General features: G+C 39.9%; 1 protein-coding gene across 2 annotated transcripts; it reads right to left on the minus strand.

Annotated features, from left to right (window-relative positions):
• Window positions 1-623: 623 nt before the first annotated feature.
• SSR1 (signal sequence receptor subunit 1) lies at window positions 624-11713 on the minus strand. Of its 2 annotated transcripts, XM_054285206.1 has the most exons (9): window positions 11475-11713; window positions 9355-9467; window positions 7544-7631; window positions 7113-7375; window positions 6649-6725; window positions 4859-4937; window positions 3995-4088; window positions 3433-3447; window positions 624-1670 (listed from the first exon to the last, which is right to left on the minus strand). In XM_054285206.1, exons 1-9 carry the CDS (start codon window positions 11557-11559, stop codon window positions 1603-1605), a joined length of 882 nt encoding a protein of 293 aa, XP_054141181.1. In that variant the 5' UTR covers window positions 11560-11713; the 3' UTR covers window positions 624-1602. The 2 variants fall into 2 exon arrangements, with proteins under 2 accessions (XP_054141181.1, XP_054141182.1); XM_054285207.1 differs by lacking the exon at window positions 3433-3447.
• Between the last annotated feature and the right edge of the window lie 7076 nt (window positions 11714-18789).

The raw sequence follows: 18789 nt of genomic DNA on the forward strand, positions 1-18789 counted from the left end.
TCTTCTCCATAGCAGTATGAGTCAATAACACAGTTCATTCTGGCAAGGTGTGTAACAAAATAGTACCAGCACGGGTAGATTCAGAGCCTAGCTGCTTCAAACACACTGTGGAGGGATTTGGAAGGATCACTCAGCATTCACTGGCTCAGAAGTTCAGTCCCTGAAGACCAAGGGTGGAACTAAAAGGGCATTTTCACAGGTGGGGATGAGAAAAGGGAGGAAAAGAAGACAGAGGCCTCAAATCTATGCCTCTTCCTGAACTCAACAAGCCTTCAGATAACATTCAGACATAGGAAGAGAGGCAGCTGAGATGCAAACAGTCCAAGCCTTGCCCAAGCAAACTGGTGTTCTGCAAACTGGCTCTTTTCCCTGTCAGTTAATTCCTGGACACAGTGGATGTGGATCAATACCTCAGTACCTGGTAATCATGTAAGCCACAAAAGAAAATCTTGCTTTGATTTTGCACACAGCTTTTCTGCTTGACCACTGAACCAACAGGCAGCTAGTGATGAAAACACATCTGTGTTACTAGTTAAGAAACAGTAGGTGAAAAAAACCTCAGACCAATGTACTGACCAGTGTAAAGATGTCTCAAATTTAAAAACTGCAAATGGTGAATTAAATAGTTTGCCAATAAAAAGAATTATTTGAATCCAACTGTTTTTCAAATTCAGTTTCAAGTGTGTACAGCAAATCCTTGTAAAGCTTTAAAAAAAGAAATTGGCCTTTTGATACATATGACATTCTAGTTCTTAAGAGAGAGAACCAAGAACTCACTGAAAAGTTGTTCTGGCTTATTCAACAGTTTCTTGAGTAAACATTGCAGAACTATCACTATAATCTGAATACCTAAGATGCTGGCACAATTCAATAACTAACCATTTAACAAATTGGGTATAAAAAGGAAATTTATGCAGTAATACCAATTCAGCACACAAATTCCATGCTTCACAAGTTCTGCTGCTGTGCAAGAGTCTTCCTAACATCTATGCAGCTAAATTCAGATTTTTAGGTCACTGCATGCCCAGATCAAAACAGCAGCAAAATATCTACCACTACAAGCAGCTATACCCAATTGTGCCTTTAGAATGAAGACTAATGCAGAAGTTGAGATGATCAGTGCCTGGCCACTGAGACAGGACACACAAACTTCAGTGTGCGCACCTTGTAAAGAGTAGCTGAGTAAGAACAATTGCATTCAGGTTCTGATACAGATATGATACAATCAAGACAGATTAAAGTCACCAGACATTCAGATTAGGGAGAGGAGAGAAATCCTTCAATGACAACGTACAGATGGCAAGCCAGCATTACAAAGAACTCTAAAGGCACATTTCAGGTAACACGTTTCTGTTAAGACCAACTGCTTACACACGCAGGCACAACTCTTAATGGCTACCTCCCCCGACCCCCAACAATTTAAAAAAACAAAATTAAAAGAGAAGTGCATTTTCAGTAATATTAACACCATTCAGTTAATCTGTTCAGTCCAAATGTTTAGCAGTATTTTCCTTATGGTGGTATGGGTTCTCTGCACTACTCCAATCCAAAAAAACCAAACAGGCAGAATTAGTAAAGGTTCAACTGTTGCACTATTTAACATTACTCATCAGAGCCCACTGGTCTCTTCTGTGCCCTCTTGTAGGGCAACCTCCTTGGTGAAGCTTTATCTAGATTAAAAAAAAAAAAGAAAAAAAGAGATAGTTGCATCAATTGCAATTGTTACATGAGCATGTATTTTTCTCCTCCCAAACACAAGACAAGCTGCCCTTCTAGTGCAATGCATCACCACAGAGAAGCCAGTTCAAACAACTTGTTAAGGCTTTTTAACTACCAGCACCATAAACAGAAGGTAACAAAAAAATACTGTAACATGCAACAACAGGGTAAGGTTTGTCTTATTTGTCAGTTACTAAAATGCAAAAAAGCCCAAACCAAAAAAAACCCCCTGTCATCCCTATGTGAAACTCCAGGCTTTGCTGCTTCGAAAATTTTCATGTTCAGTAATTACACTTTTAGAAAGTTAAATGAATTATTTAGATAGCCACTGCAGTAAGTTTACATGGCTGAAGAATGTAAGATTGACTCTTCAGACAGCTGTGTCTTGCATGTACTATTTCCACATTCAGACAACTAACAGCAGAAGAAAACTGTTGTGGAAAACTGCACTTTTCCAGGAAGTATCCACATTTCACTGGATGACCTTTAAGGCCCCTTCCCAACCAAACCATTCTATGGTTCTATGATTACTGCAGAGAATACTTTCAATAACCTTCAATACTCTACATGAAATGCTGAAGTGATTGCTAAGTGGTGACTAATTTTCTCAAACAGAACAATCTCCAATAGCCTCCCTGGTTAGTGTTTGTGCAAACACTAACTAAGGAGCAGCCATCATGCCCTTACAGGCCAATCAGTACAGTATGAAGTGTCAATAATAAAAAAAGTCAAGAATATCTGAGATCTTTAAGGTCATCATTTTAAAGAATTCTAGTGTAGAGTTCTAACTGAAACTAACCTGGAGCTGAGAAAACCACAATTAAGAACAACTTAACCATTCATTTTTTCCTAAACTTCAAGTGTTCAGATATGAATATTTATTTGGCTTAAGAAAAGGATGGTGGTGGGGCCCAAACATGACCAGAATTTGAACCTTTTTAAGTCAGCTTGCTCTTTAGCAAAAAATAGTATTTAGACCTTCAGTTTTTCTTGCTAGAGGAAGGCTTTTCAAATTCCTGTGTCTGGATTTTATACTATTCTAGTGTCTAACAGAAGAAAGTGTGCAAGAAAGCTTTCATCTTCACAAGTAAAGCACTAGTCTTTAAACCTATGTGGTGCAAGTACTCTTAAAAAGGGTAAAGGAATTAAAAAAGCCCAAAGTCATTAACTCCTGGCACAACTTCATACCACAGCTAAGTCCTCTAGCCCTTCTGCACCAAATGAAGCTCAGAATATGCTTATTTGATCAAAACAGCAGTCCCTACCTAGTAAGGGTAGCTCCTGCAAAGGGTTTTTGAACTCTGCATCTCATGTAGGATGCACTTCACTGAGGCTTTCCCACCTCACAGCAGTGACTGCTACTGATGGCAGGAGTTTATCAGCCTGATACACCAAGGAGAGCAGGGAAGGCAAGATAAACATCTGCCTTTTAGAAAAAGGATTCTGGGAACTGTGAGAGAAGACAATACTTCATCAATATTCTACTGAAACTATGTTCCTACAATATAACCAGAAATATCTCCACAAAATACATGAAAACATAAATTTAGAAGTATATAAAAAGTATGCCATTGCGTGCATCTGTTCTGCATCTTTCACTGCTCATGCTACATCACCAGTCACAGCATGCAGGAAGTTGTACTTCTATCCATGCCTAATTATTACATGGACAACACACTAAGCACTTTTCAGCTCACAAAGAGTCTGCCTCACCTCTTCTACTTTGCACTGAAGCCATGGGAAAGCAAAAGAGAAGAAAGAGTAAGAAGTTAGAAATATCCACAGTCTAAAGAAATCAGATATTGGGTTTAGTGTTGGTATTTCAGGTATTAAGTAGAACTTTTGGATTTGTGAAGGACATCAGTAACAAGTATTTATGTGGCTTTAGTTAAAACACACTTCTAATGCTTATTTAAGACTTTGGTCTATAGGTAAACTTCCAAACAACTTACAGAAACTCTGAGATGACATCTACTTTCTCCTATTTAAACCATCTTTGCAATCCAGGTTTTGGGTAGAGATCTTACACTGTTGAAAAATACTCTACAGAACAAATCATAAAAGTCACCAGTAGTCATTATCTTATCAACCAATAAAGTTTGTTCTACAAGGAATGGGCTGCTAAAGCAATAATCTCATCCTTAAGACAATTTGTTATTCCCTAGAAAATACATGCTGTTCTAAGAAATTGGTATCAGCTACTACTTACTCACTTACAATTTAATAGTAAAGTTAAGTTTGTAATGGTCTAGTCTGTGAAAGGCAGACTACTTACTTATTTGATTTAAAGTTTCTTGGGGAATCCAGCTCATGTCAACATCGTTCTGATTTGATGTTCCCATCTCTACTTTCTGTACCGGTCTTTTCCTCTGAAAATTCAAGAAATAAGAAAGGTTTTTCTTTTAAGTAAGACTTGGATAGCACAAGTATTAGAAATTAGTAACAAAGCGATATTTAGTGAATTACAATTATTTCACTAAGGTACAAACTTAAGGCTAGTCAATACACAGAGCTGTCTTGCCCATTAGCAATTTATTCCCCTAAGCTTTGTATTACCACTTCTAACACCTTACAACATTTATTCCACATAAAAGCACCAAGATTTCATGCACACGTGGGCAAATTCATTACACCTTTTGCGGATGATCAGTCAAACTTTGTGATAACAAGTTTTATTTTGCTTTCTCAGATTAGCACAATATTGTCATATGTGATCTGACCTTGCAAAATAATCAACATTATGGCAAAGCTTTGCTAAAAACTAAATAAAGGACTACAGCTGTTTTCCCCTGAAGTTTGACCTGGATTAGACTAATAGGCAGAAGTAGAGAGCATGGGGAAAGTAAGTACTGGATCAGTAGACACAGACACCCAGTGATTACAAGGTATTCCAATTCAACCCCTTCAGTTTGGAGCCAAAGGGCAGATCCAAAGGGCACCAGGCTCAGCAATCAAAGTATCTTTCATTAGGAACATTTTTTAAGAACACTCTAGTTTCCCCAATAATCTCGAAGGTTCTAAAAATAAAAATAAATCTTGCACCTTTACCATCATATGTCAGAAGCAATCACTGAACTGCTTTCTTTTCACATCAGAAAGGTTTTGTATTAACAAGTACACAGACAAACATGCTACCCACCTTCCTAGACTCTAGCAACTGATGTAGGCCAACAATGACCAGCAGACCAAGTCCAGCAAGGAACATGTACATGAAGATCCTTTAAAAAAGTTTAAGAAACAATGCATTAACTAAAAATGTCAAGTTTTGAAGACGGCTTATGAAGAGGCATAGAAATTAAGCCTAACTTTGGCTGCACATCCACCAAAACTTTCTCAAGAACTTCTGTAGGGCAATAAGAGGGGAAAATACCCAAGGAATCTGAAACTAAAGTTCTAACAACTATAATGCAATTATTCTGACTTGGATTTTAGAAATATAATAATTGCATTACAGTTGTAATTGTAAGTGTAATTCTGAACAACAGAATGTTTGAAAAATGCTGTATGAATTAGGAAAATGTTATAATAAATACCAAAATTTACTAACTTCAAGAATTCTTTCGCACTGTCACGAAGTTTGAAGATATTGGGTCACAGGCACTATTTCGGTCTGTGACAGCTTTAATCACTTATAAAACCCTTAGAAGTGTCTTATATGCTTTTAGCATGCTATTGCAAAGCAAGTACTACTAGGACACTATTAATTTGCAACAGAGCTTTGAAAGACTTTGCTTATCTTGCTCTCTTATCTTAACTGTTCCACAGTTAAAATTCTACCTACAAAATCAATTTTCTTAATCTGCGCATTCTGGTTTGTTTTGAAGAATTTTATCTGAAGTATCTGTTGATACTCAGCAAGAGGTAAACCTAAGTTATAGCTAAAACTGGTTTGAGGATTAAGGAATTTACAGGTAAAGAACTTATTCCAAGCTGGACATGTGAACTCTCATTTATGATAAAGGAAATTATGGAGTTAAACTGAAGAAGATACTTAATTTAAATACCTGTCATAGGGCAATTTATCAGTTCACAGGACATTCACACAAACTGATTCTAGTATCTGAATTGTGTCGAGAGCTCCTTTTTCAGAGCATCACACATTTTCATGTGACCAACTGTTCTTTCACTTGTACCATTGTACTTGAGAAATACAAATTAATGCAACAGCGATTTATTTTGGATGACCTTTTCTAAAAGGAAGCTTGCTCAACAGGCAATTTCTATCTGTGGCAGGAAAGTTCACATATTCAGCATTGTCTACAAGTATTTCTGAAGATGAACTTTTCTAACTCACAGCTTCACTTAAAAGTCCATTCCAGTGCTATAATATTTAATAGCATTTTAGCACAGCATAGCCTTGGAAGATATTTGGTGTGTCAGATCTACCCAAGTGTGAAAAAAATCACTCCTGGAAGATACCTACTACAGACAGGGTTTAGAGGAACTCAATCATTCTTTGCTGTGCTATCTGGTACTCTAAATACATTTTTCTAGTTTATGTAAACTTAGATTACACTGCAATGTTCCAGGAGAAAGTTATTCCAGTCCTGACAGCAGGACCCACAGTCTGATACTATGGACTCTCTGCATCTTTTAACTCTTAGGAAAAAGCACAGTAGCATAACGGAAGCTTAACAGCTTTGAATTGCTATGTAGCTGAAAAACACCAGGCTTAAGCCCTCTGAGCTAAAGCCCATCTGTCAACTTTTCACTGACACAGTACCAGTCCTGAAGATTCCCACTAATAATAGAGATCTTAATTTTGGGAAAAGTTTGTATTTTCAGTCTATCAAATGCTGCTACATCATACACAAAACATAGCAGACCTAACACTCAATAAAATGACAATATAAGAACTACTTTCAATGGCACTACTAATAACCTGTTCTACCAGTGCACCAACTAAACCAGGATCTCCAGTCTCCTTACGTTTCTCCATCCAGCCCATCTTCTTTTTCAATAATGGTAACAGTTTGATTGAAGACAGCATCTTGAAAAACGTTGCCCTAGAACAAAGTTTGCACATGACATTTTAAATTGATTTCTTCAACACATACACAAACGTTTACCTTTTCCCATGTTCTTAGAGAAATTCTAGAAAGCAGCAACTCCTGCACAAGACTTTCTTAAGGCTGCAAGCTATGCTAGGTTCACTCAACACATAAAAGCACAAATGTTCTGTTGTCCTCTACAGTTTTAAGACACCCCAGCTTCCACTGCTGATACAACTTAAGGTGCATGTAGGCAATTACTTGCTGTGCTTATGTACCCACTGATTTGCTTAAATACTACAGAGGCATTCACTCTTTGGAGAGGTACTTGACTAAGCAGTTCCTTCCTGACACCTCCAGATGAACTGGAAAGACTCAAATGAATTGGAGCATCAGGCTTACACTGGCATCTCTGTAGTTGAGATTGATAACCAGACCGAAAGGACGACCACCCATAGGCTCAGCAGGGATGAAGGAGTACTCAAACGTGGCTTGTCTCTGTGGTGGAACTACTGTGTTCAGAGAGAGAGCTGTGAAGTTCTGGATGTAAAACTGGTAGTCTTGAGGGTACCGGAAAGAAGCATCGAGAGACTCGACAATGAAATCCTCTGTACCCTTATTGGTGAAGCCCACCAGAAATTTTACAATGTTGTTTGCTGGAAAGTCTGAAACACACACAAAAAAAATCAACCATGAGAAATCTCATGCACCACACAGAGCCAATTCTAACCAGAGAGTATCTAGAACAGACTCTGTGGTTTCACTGTTTCAGGAAACACTGATGTAGTCTAAGCAACAGCAAAGAGAATGGTGGATTAGCAGAGGACCCTTACCTTCGCCTTTCACAAATAAGATGGTTGTATCAGCACTGGGTGAGGCTTTAGGTTCTCCTGACAAGTCTTCTTCCTCTTTTTCTTCTGTCTAAGACAAGAGACTTATTTGAAAAATCCTATAATGAGCAGTGAAGCAAAACCCATGCTTGGTTCATGAGAATCCCATGTGTCAAAGCAAGCAACAGTGGCAAGTACTTGTACCAAATCCTGCTCTTGCAGGATTAGCACCATAGTCTGTTCTCCCTCTAGATTTGCTGAGCATTCCTTTCAGCATTTATCTTTCTACTTGTTATATTTGACAGTGACTAATCTGAACACATTTAGCTCTATTGAAGGGTTTGGAATCAAAAATCATCAGTAATGCTTCTGTTTGCGGGTGGAAGGAAAAGAATAGAATCTAAACGTTAAGTGTTCACATCTAAGCTATTTCCAGTTAGAAAACAAATATTTCAAAATAAAGACAGCCATAAAACAAATGAGTTATTTTCACTACAGGGAGTGTTTATGGCAGCTTTCTATTCAGCTTTAATTAGTTAAATGTTATGTATGCCTGGAAATGGTTAGGCTATTAGAACTATGTAAGTCCATGGACTCATTCAAGCTCACCTTGTGATGAATCACTTTTTGACAAATGCAAGCATTAAGAGCTTATTTTCCATTTGGGGATCATGGGATCATCACCATCCCCACCAAATGAAAACAAGGCTGACCCAGTATTGAACAGTCTCAGCTAAGTGCTGAGAACTCAGTTGGATCATTTGATTTCAGTGCTTAAACAACCTCCTGAAGCAGTGGAAATCCTACTGGATCAGTCATACACATACTATGAACTAGGGAACCAGAGCTGAGCATGTTGCATCTTGATTCCAAGACACCATGAAAAACCCTTTTATTTGAGAGACAAATAAAAGAAATTGCCTAAAAAGCACCATGTTTTGTACCTGAGCCAAATATAATGAAAAGGAAATTACATCCAAAAGTTTATTTAATAATATTCTGTCAATGCTGACATAGTATACCTTCTACAACTTAGCAAAGCTGGTCAACCATAAGCTCACCAACTTAATAACAGCAGTAAAATCTCATAGAATCAAGTAACACTTTACAAAATCTTCATTTTTGTTATGCATGTTTTCTCCTATTAATGTCCATCAGAGATTTGAAAAAATTTTGCACCACTTTAAGCACACTGCCTAGCAAGCCTAACATGCCACTGCTATAAGCAGATCACAAAACTGTGTAAAACATTTCACTTTTCTGTTTTTGACTTTCTGGGTAATTTTTTGAGCTTGTGTTGTAAACTAAGCTGTATTTTTTTTTTAACAAGAGTTTTAGAATTCATTCTGAGCTTAACTAAGAACTCTGTCACCCTTAGAAATCATTATCAAAGAAGTCAGAATGAAGTAGTTCTATCCCCCAACGTTCTTCTCACTTTACTGAGGTGCAGCTTCAGATAGAAAAGGGCTACAGAGGGCTTCTATGAGAATGTGGTTCTCTCACTTGGTGGTTTGGTTTTTTGTTTCTTTGGGGTTTTTCTGTTTTGGGTTTTTTTGTTTGGTTGTTTTTGGGGGTTTTTTTGTGGCCTACAGTTTTGATAGAAATCAGGTTGTCCCCATGTGGCGTTTCAACTGGTAATTCAGAAAAAAAAGATAAATCCTTCTGACACTTCAAACTGAACACAAACTTAATCAGCTACATGGAAATAGCCACCTGAAAAAAGCAATGTAAGTGAATTCAATTATTTAATTTATCCAGTTTCAAGCATTTCTGGTCTAATTCATATTTTTGAAGTAACATTCATGTACAATTACCAAGTCTGTTGGCTCATCTTCTTCAACTTCAGCTTCATCATCCTCATCTTCAACTATAGTATCTTCCACAGCTTCCTCATCTTCTGTAGCATCTTGAGCTGCAACTAATAAACCTGCCAAAACAAAATGCAAATACAACAAAGTCTTTTAAAGGTCTAGTTAATCAACAAAAAACTGACATTAAGTACTAGTTAATCAACAAAAAACTGACATTAGGCACAACTCTCAAACTAATGTTTGAGGAACTTCTTAAAAACCTGCCCAATACAGTGTGTTGAAGCCTCAGTTGCAAAATACTCCTATTCAAAATGATCCCTGTGTTGATCTTTCAGCCTTATTCCTTTGCTAAAAACTTTCTTTCTCATTTACTAATTTATCCGCCCTAAGTTCAAAACCAAAAATTCACAGCTGGATGACAAAACGTTCAGCATTCACACAGCAATGCCTAAATTTGCAGAAGGCAACCAAGTTACATTAAATATGTGAAAATAATTCAATGTTACAATTACAAAAGTGAAAATAAGGCATTCCTATTGACAGGAACTTAATTTGTAACTACTGTTTCTTCTAAGACGGGCAAGTCTAACAAGTTATTAGCTCACTGGTAACAGAACCCTTTGAAAGGTACCTAGAAAGTTACTTTGTTGGGGTTTTTTGGGTACTTATTTTCATCCAAGTTTTGAAACCTAAAGAATGTCTTTTTTACTACGATCTCCTCAACATCATCTATGCAACAGAACCCCAGCACCAATCAGAAAAGAAACGTGACCTAGAGCAGGGCTCCAAGACAAGTGCAAGCTGATAGTCCACTGCCTCTTTGCTTTTGTGGAGCCAAGCCTCATACATTCAAACACTGGGCAAATATGATTAATAAAAATACTGGCCACAGGACAAAGTTCTGTCTGTTTGCAGTTCAGAGCACATGCAAGCAAGTCTGACATCTAAAACACGTGCACAAAACGGCAGGTTTGGGTTTTGTTTAAACAAATGCAGTGTTTTCTGAATATGAAAGAGTAGAAACGAATGGATGACTGATTTACATAGGTCTGAAAAAAGACCTAGCTACTATAAATACAAAATTTAAAAGAAATACTTTAAAATTTTCAGGAGAAATAGGAATCCTTGAGCAGGACAAGTATATCCAAGAACTTAAGAACTGACAGTCAGTGCTAGAGAGAGCAAACCCAACCTCTCCTCTCAAGTGTCTTTAGAAGGCACACTCAAAGACTTTGGCTTGACCACGTGCAACACTTAATCTAAGCCTTAACTACAGTGATTTTATTTGATGTTTTAAACTTGTAAGTGTGGAAAAAATTTAATTTCTACAAAAATTCTTACAAAAAAAGGCGGAGGATTTTAAATTAAAAATGAACAGCGTATAGATAGGCTGTAGGCACCCTTTGCCATCTGCTGCCCAGCACACCCTCAGACCCCTTCGATGGATGTCAGAAGGGCTGATGATGTGGCAATAGCGGGAGGGCTCTGGGAAAGGACTCGCACGGGGCGTGAGCCGCAGCCCACTGCAGGAGCTGGGCGAAAAGCCTTCCCAAACTTAGTAGTAGGGAGGCAATTTCCAGATCGTGAATCAGATAACGCCACAGCGTAAACAGAGATTAGCGCTCCTCGGTGTCGCCAAGGACACTCGGGGGGTGGCGGCAGACGAGGTGGGAAGGCAGGGTGGCAGCCAGCGCATCTGCTGGGGAATGTGGAACCAGCCCCGCGGGCGAGAGGGGAGAAGGACAAACCCGCTGCCGCCGCCTCCGGACGGGGCTCTCCGGCTCTCCCGGGCCGCTGTCACGGCCGGGCCGAGGCCGGTGCCCGCGGGGCCCTGCCCGACCCCGCGGGTGGCTGCGCCGGAGGGGCCGGAGCGCGGCCTTGCCCCCGCCCGGCGCCTCGGACGGGCCCGGGCCCGGCGGGCACAGCAGCCCCGGCAGCCGCCACGTGCGCGGGCGGCCGGGGCGATGAATGAGCGGAGCCGCCGCCGCCGCCTCTCGGCGGAGCTCCCGCAGGCCCGGCCGGAGCGGCTCCTCCTCCCCGCGGCGCCGCGGAGATCCCGCACACAGCCGCACACACCCACCGGCCCCGCTCCCCGGCAGTGACGGCCGCCCAACCGCCCTTACCTGGGCCGCCGCGGGCGCCCCCGAGCAGCAGCGCGGCGGGGAAGACGAGCAGGGCGAGCAGCAGCAGCTGCGACAGGCGGCTCATGGCGACGATGAGGACCGTGGCGACCCGAGCCCTCCCGTACACTCTGTCCCGGCGCTGGCTGCCGCGGCGGGATGTCTAAATGGCGGCGGCGGCGGGCGCTGGGGCTGGAGCGGCAGCTGGAGCCGCCTCCCCCCGCTGCTCCATCCGGGGCCGCGCCCGCCCCGCTCCGCCTCCGCGGACGTGGCTCGGCCGGGCAGGAGGCGCGGCGGCCACGTGAGCGCCCGGCGGGGGCGGCGCTTCCTGCGCTCCCGGGCAGGGCCGGCGGCACCCGGGAGCCTTCGGACAGCGCTCTGTGAAATACGAAGCTGTGTTTCGTGTCGGGTACATACAGGCAACGTGTGTATTTGTGATTGCGGTAGGTGTGGAAACCGACCATGGGACAGTTATAAAGACGAATTCTAATAATAACTGAGGAAAGTAAAGCATGGAAGAAGGCCTTTGAACCTATTAAACTTTATAAGTCTTAAGTTGATTTAGGAGCATTTGAATTAAAGCTTTAAGGATGCTGCTCTTTGACAGGAACTTTCTGCTTGTACTTAAGCCTTAAAGAGTTTTGCAATAATAACCTTTTGAAATATAATTTTAGAATATTGCTTGTATCTTTGAAACTATAGCATTGGAATATATAAAAATGAAACATGCTTATCTCACACCTTAACAAAGCACTGAAAAGCAGCTTGAGAAAGGAAGATGAACATCAACTCAAGGATTAATAGTTTCGACCAAGGGAAGCTGGACATCACTGTTATGAGATTTATATTCCTTGCAATCAAAAGGTAGACCCACATCTGGGGAGCTGGACTTCACCAGATGGGATACTTCTTCCTTCTTTCAGAAACTGGACCACCTGGGGACCATCTGGGGATACTCCTCTCTGGGACACATCCTGAGAAAAACTAAATCACAATCGTGTATAGAATTGTGACGTAAAAATTTGGAATAGAAACTGCTGATGAGTAAAAATTGGGAATACAAACTGCTGAGAAAGCTGATGAGTACCCCTATAAATACCTGTAAGCCTCAACCATCGGTCTGCAGTTGGAAGGAAAACTTCCCCCACTGTACCCAGTGCTGTATTGCTCATACTTTACCATATTAATTAATAAATTGATTGATTGCTGCTTGAATATTGGCCTAGTCAAGCTTCTCATTTATAACACTCCCAGCACAGTGTGCCACTCCCGGCAAGGGCCGGTGGCACCGAGCCTTTGGACAGCGCTCCCGGTGCATCAGGCAGTCTGCGGTCCTGCGCAGTGCCAAGGGTTTGACAGTCCTCATGGCATTGGAAAAGGTGGGATTTGAGGATGTAAGCTGTCAAACAGCAGCCAGCAAACAAGCTCTGTGTGATGTCCGGGTGTTAGAAAGACAAATTACTTGTCGGTAGAAGTGCCTTGTTGAGGTTTAGGCCTTGACATGCTACAATGTTCTCAGACCTGGTCAATGCCTGGATGAAGGATGTAGCAATAAGAGTGGGCACAAAGAATGCAGAATTTACAGGCCACAGGACATTTGGCAGAACTCTAAAGATAAGGACGAAACTTAATAAACTGTGCTGAATTACCTGTGCGGATAAAAGGCAATTCTGGCACATGGAGACCACCGACCCGAGAAACCCCCTGACTCCTAAGCAGAGAAAGACTGAGCATGTGGATTAATTAGTATGAGAAGTGAGAGACTCATTAACCAATAAATGATAGAATACGACTTAATATGAGAAATATGTAACTTGTAGATAATGAACGTTAATGCCTTTGTTTGCTAAAATGTATAAATAGTGAAAAGTTTTGATAGGTGGTGTGCTTGACTTGTGGAATACCACTGAGCAGCCAGGCTGGTGCAACTCTGGAAAAAGTTATCAATGTCTCTCTGGAGTGTGAAATTATTGGCTTATTGCACACCAGGTAACAAGTCTAGTTTTTTCTGGACAACAGTGGATCCCTTCCAACTCAGAATATTCTGTGATTCTCTGGGAAGTAGGCCAACATACCTCTGGAAAGACCAAGGATAAAGCATAATACTGAAACAAAGGTGCTATGGAAATCTCAAAATTCCATGTTACTCTAGAATAGCTGATTTTGAGTCATATATTTGCTGGTTTAATTGAAAGTTTCCCAAAGCATGATAGGCAATGAATATGATACTGATACATTTATCTCAGTAGATACATTTATCTCATTTTGTTAAATGCAATGCAAGGGATGTTAAAAGGGAGAGCTTTCCCAAACCCTACAATCAAAACATTCAGTGAAAATAAAAATGCCAAGGCCCAAACCAGACTCCCTCTATCCTTTCTCTTTTCTCCCACAGTTTATTCAGTAATTTGCATACAAGGTAAAATGAACAAGAGTAGTGTTAAGATACATTCTATATTTGAGGTAACTTTAATTTGTCATTTGGGCATATGCAGCTTGCTGTCATGACAATGGTAAATGTAGTCTTGAGGCTTTCATTTTTCAATTTCACTCATTTGACTTTGAACCAAATTACACTAAAAAATATCAGAAGTAACCATTCTAGCTCAACTTAATCTTATTTTAACATGCTGACAATATTATTGAAATGCTGTTAAGTATTGAATAAAAGTGGCATGTAAATATGAACACTGGAAAACATTCATTGCTACTGGTAAAAGTATTTCTAGTCAGATAATATCCACTCAATGGTGTAACATTACCTTTTCTGTAAAGGTCTTTCACCAGGTGGTGATGTCTTTATCCTAGTTGTGATTTGGTTGTTTTGGAGGAGGTTTTTTTTTTTTTTTTTTTTGAGGGAAAGCAGCTAGTTATTTTTTCTTCAGGAAAGTGAAAGAATACTGGCATGCTGTAGGAGGTTTCCTATATAGCACTGCCAGATCTGAAGCACTTTGTGTCTTCTACACAGTGACTATGTCCTTTAAGTGCTGCTTTTCCATCTGAGTTAACTGTTCTTGGTGTTACTAATTAATTAGCTTGTGTGGTGCTCTTACTGGGTTTGTATATTGTGGAGGCACAGAAGGGTGTTAATTAAAATTGTACCTGAAGACAATTGCGGTGCCTTGACCAGCTTCAGCAACAAACTGAGCCAAGACTGACTCTGATTTACAACTGTACCTGGAAGCCTGCATTCTCTTGTGCTAAGTATTCTACCCACATTAAATAAGTTATAATTTGAAAGAAAAGTCTCTACGAAAACCTGAAACCAGCTGCAGAGATTTTTTTTTTCTTTGTGCATGGACTGCTCCGTGTGTTTATTCCCAGTAAGTAAAGTGTTGTTATTCCCAGTAAAGTAAGTGTTGACAATATTTGCCATTATTGTGGCATTGAGCTTTGACATCTGTTATGTTGGATGTTAATTCTAAGACTGGTGTTCACTCAGAGTTCATGTTGCCCCTGGGAATGTGATTGCAGTCATGTACAAGAATTGTATCCTGCATTTAAAAGAGGGTTTTCCCTTAAAAATTACACGTAAAACTGTTAGGAGGAAATGTGCCTTCAATTTCATAATGAGTGTTACAAAACCTGTGAGCATTCCTAGTGTGTGATCTATAAGTAATATTTACTTTACATTTCCATTTTGAACTTCTTAAATGAATCTCCCAGATGTGTTGTTTCCCCTTTGAAGATATCAGCAAAAGGCAAATAACTTTATGTAGAGACTAATTATTTTTGCTTATCAATAATTGCTTTTGGCATGGCCAAGGGTATAATAATCAGCTGGACTACCTCTTCATTATTTATACAATGCCTTCTATGAGAGATGAATTCAGCAAAGCACTTTTAGGAGCAGTGTCCCATGTACAGTCCTAACCTGTTTTCTGCTTCCAGTTTCTCACTTTTGGATGGCACTTCTTGTGTCAGGAAAAAGCTGACACAAGAATATAATCTGACTAGGATGGAGAGCTTGCTGGTATTGTAGAAGGAAATTTTGTTGGGACAATCAGGAGGATCACTTGCTCCCTGAATTTTCCTGGAATTTTACATGTTAGCAAAATGTTTAGAGAGCTTATTTTTTCTCAGCTGTTTTTCTGTGGACATTGCTGTAGGTGTTAATACCTTGCTATCACATGCCAAGAACTGAATCCTTCTCAGTTTTCTTCAGGTTCAGCTTGATGTAATAGTTTTGATAAGTAACCCACTATTCCAGTGCACCCCAAAAATATAACTTGCTATTTTTGCTTGCTATTTTCTTCTGAAAGTTTTCTGGGGCTAGCAGATAAGGTCAAAAGCTTTAAGAGCTTTTGCTTTCAAAAGCTCTTAAATCTTCTTCTAGTAGTTGATGATTTTGTACCCTTCCACATTTTGCCACGCCCGCTGAAATCAGAAGAGACAATATTATTTTTTTAAAAAAAAAATTCTACTAAGATTTATCTCTTTATTACTTTCTATAGTTCAGAGAAATAATTATATGAATATTGAATTCTCAGGGTTTTTTCCCCCTTAATTTCTATAGTACTTTTCAAAATTACAAAAAGTTATTGTATGTGGTAGTTATTAAAAATTCAAGTGAGAATCTCCCACTTATACCTGTCAAGCTGACATTATTCTTCCTCACCACTGATTATAACTGTGGGGAATCAACATGTCTGAAATTTATGCAGGCAGAAAGAGGTCATACAGCAACCCCCATCCCTGTAATTCCTGTCAGCTGCTTCTACTGGGTGATAGCACAGGAGACAAACCAGTGTTCTCAGGAGCTCTTAATGAGATCTGCTCAATTTTTGCCTGAATTGTGGTGGTTCTTTGAAGGCTGATGCTTTCTCAAGTTTTTTGCTGGAAGGAACTTTAGCAACCCTATTGCAGAAAGTTGTCTCAACCACACGCAGATGCTGTATTTTATCTAAGACAAAAAAAAAAAAAAAAGGAGAGGGATACCTCTTTGGAGATCTCTCTTAGAGAAATACATGGGAAATTGTGTTCCTCAAACTTGACTGAATAACTAGATTTTTTTTTTTTTAGAATTGGAAAAAATCAAATGAAAACTGTAATAGTGTAGATAAATTTGTAATTGTTAACTATGATTGCTTAATCAGATTTATGGATTCCATATGCTCCATATGATGGTAACAGGAAAGGAACTTCAGAGCTCCGTTTGGCCTTGAGATTCTGTGCAACACTTGGGTTGGGGTGATGGTTTTGCAACATATACAGCTTAAAGCATATGGAGTATTTTTAGCCACCAGACTTTTTATCTTCCCTCTGCATGAAGAGTAGAAACAAAGCTGTTGACATGAAAAGATAAAAAGCTATTTTTATTCTACAAGTTAATTATTGCTACTAATTCAGTGATAGGTTGGCTATTTGGTGGATTTTACAAGTCCAGTCTTTCTCACTAAGGGAGCACACTACATATACTGCAGCAGTATTTGTTAGCAGCACTGAGTATATCCAAACAACCTCCAATATCTTGGTTTTATCATTGTGAGTATTGTCACATATGGTGAAAGCAAAATTCTATTTTAAGCCTAAAGTACAATAGGGAAATAAAATAATATAGCCAGTAAGAGAACGTGTACCTGTAATTGCATATGGAGTAATCAGTAAGTAAGAAAGCCACCCATGGCTAAGATAGAGTTGCCAATGTTAAAGGGGAAAAAAAAAAAGGAAAATTGAAGATTTATTTCTAGATGTTACACTTCATGCCATGGAAAATTAACAAAGCAGATCTTTGTGAGTGACTTCTACATCTCTAATCATTATTGGATTGCATCTAGAATATTGTGTCCAGTTTTGAATGTTTCCCAACCCATGCAAGACAGATATAAAACCATCTGCAAGCTTCTGCAAAGTTGAAGAAAGAGAGAAGGTAACATACTATGCAACATTTACATTCTGATTCTTTCTTTCCTTTTCCCCTTGAAGTAGTAAAAAAAGGTTCATTATCTTTTTATTCCCTCTTTTACTTGAAATAATAAATTGCAAAGTATTTCATCAGTGCTTGAAATTAGATTATTGCATAAATATCTGTATAATACAGAATTCCACACTTGGACTCAAATCCAGTAAAGGACTTCAGGAGCACTATCTTACCTTTAAAGTTCTTAAAGTAGCTTTTTTTAACAGAACCCTCAGCTGGAACCTGTGGAAGTTTGTCCCTAGAAGGGAAGGGGAACTGCTGCACCTGGCAATTGGGAACTGCTGTACCTGGCAGCTAGGATTGTGCATTATAGACACTTTCACTGCTTACAGTATCAGACTGAATTATGCTGTAGCTGTCTGGGGTTCTCTGACTATATCATATCTCTTTCCATTGGTTTTGAGCTGCAGGATGTGGTTTTTCCTTGAAGGTCTTTCACCCTCTGTTGCTTCAACTTTTGGTTCTCCCTTCTGAACTCACAAATCTGTTGTTGTGTTTTCTTCATCTCAGCTTGCTCATTTTCAAGATCTGCTTGCAGGATTTTAAGCCAAGGAGCCAGCTTGTTATATTTAGATAGTGGCTGTTGACTTTCTGCCAGCTTGTCATCCCTTTCTCCCTGGAATTTTGTTTGCAAGGACAGGAGCCATTTCTGTGTGCATCCTCCTTTTCCTCCCTCAGCGCTGCAGGATGCTGGCCAAGGGGCCAGGCCAGGGCTAAGGTTTTCTATCTGTGGATACACTGTGTGCATTCCCTGTTATCTCTGCAGATGGAGATTGTGTGGCTGACACTGAGAAAGGCTGACTTGGCCAAAGGAGGAGGCCTGTGGAGATGGGAAGGTCCTGTTTCGGCTCTGAGGAGTGAAACAAAGTTGTATCACTGAAACTTCGAAGGACACAATGGTCAAAAAGTAACTTTTGTTGAATGAAGGGCGGTTTAAAGATTAAAGCTCATCCCTGCATGTGCTAACAAGCTCAATGAAGAACATACTACTATATACATGACTCTCACTCCACCCAAATCATGCTGTACATAAAGAGGGAGAAGGACAACAAGATTGGGCTGTGTACAAGGAGCTGCAAGTAGCTCCCTGTACTGTGAGTGGAGAAAATCCCTTCAGTGGGATCATCTTTATCCCTTCATTTTATCTCCCCGTTTTCGTTCTTCCTTGGCAGCAAGTAATGTCCCAAAATGCTGGAGTAAAAAGTCCTCACCAACTTTCAACATTTCCCAGGGGAACAACACTTTCTATCATCAACTAATTAGAAGAAGGAGGGGTCACATGGCTTGACAGCATTCTATTCAGAGAAAGTGGAAAAGCAAATGAGGAAAAATGTGAGTAAACTTCACCCATACTGTTACTGTAGTAGTGGAGTTGTGTCATTCTGCTATTGCAAAAGA

This window comes from Melozone crissalis, unplaced genomic scaffold (genome assembly GCF_028551555.1).
Source record: "Melozone crissalis strain CALT ecotype California unplaced genomic scaffold, PUWL_Pcris_2 ptg000042l_1, whole genome shotgun sequence".
NCBI lineage: Eukaryota > Metazoa > Chordata > Aves > Passeriformes > Passerellidae > Melozone > Melozone crissalis.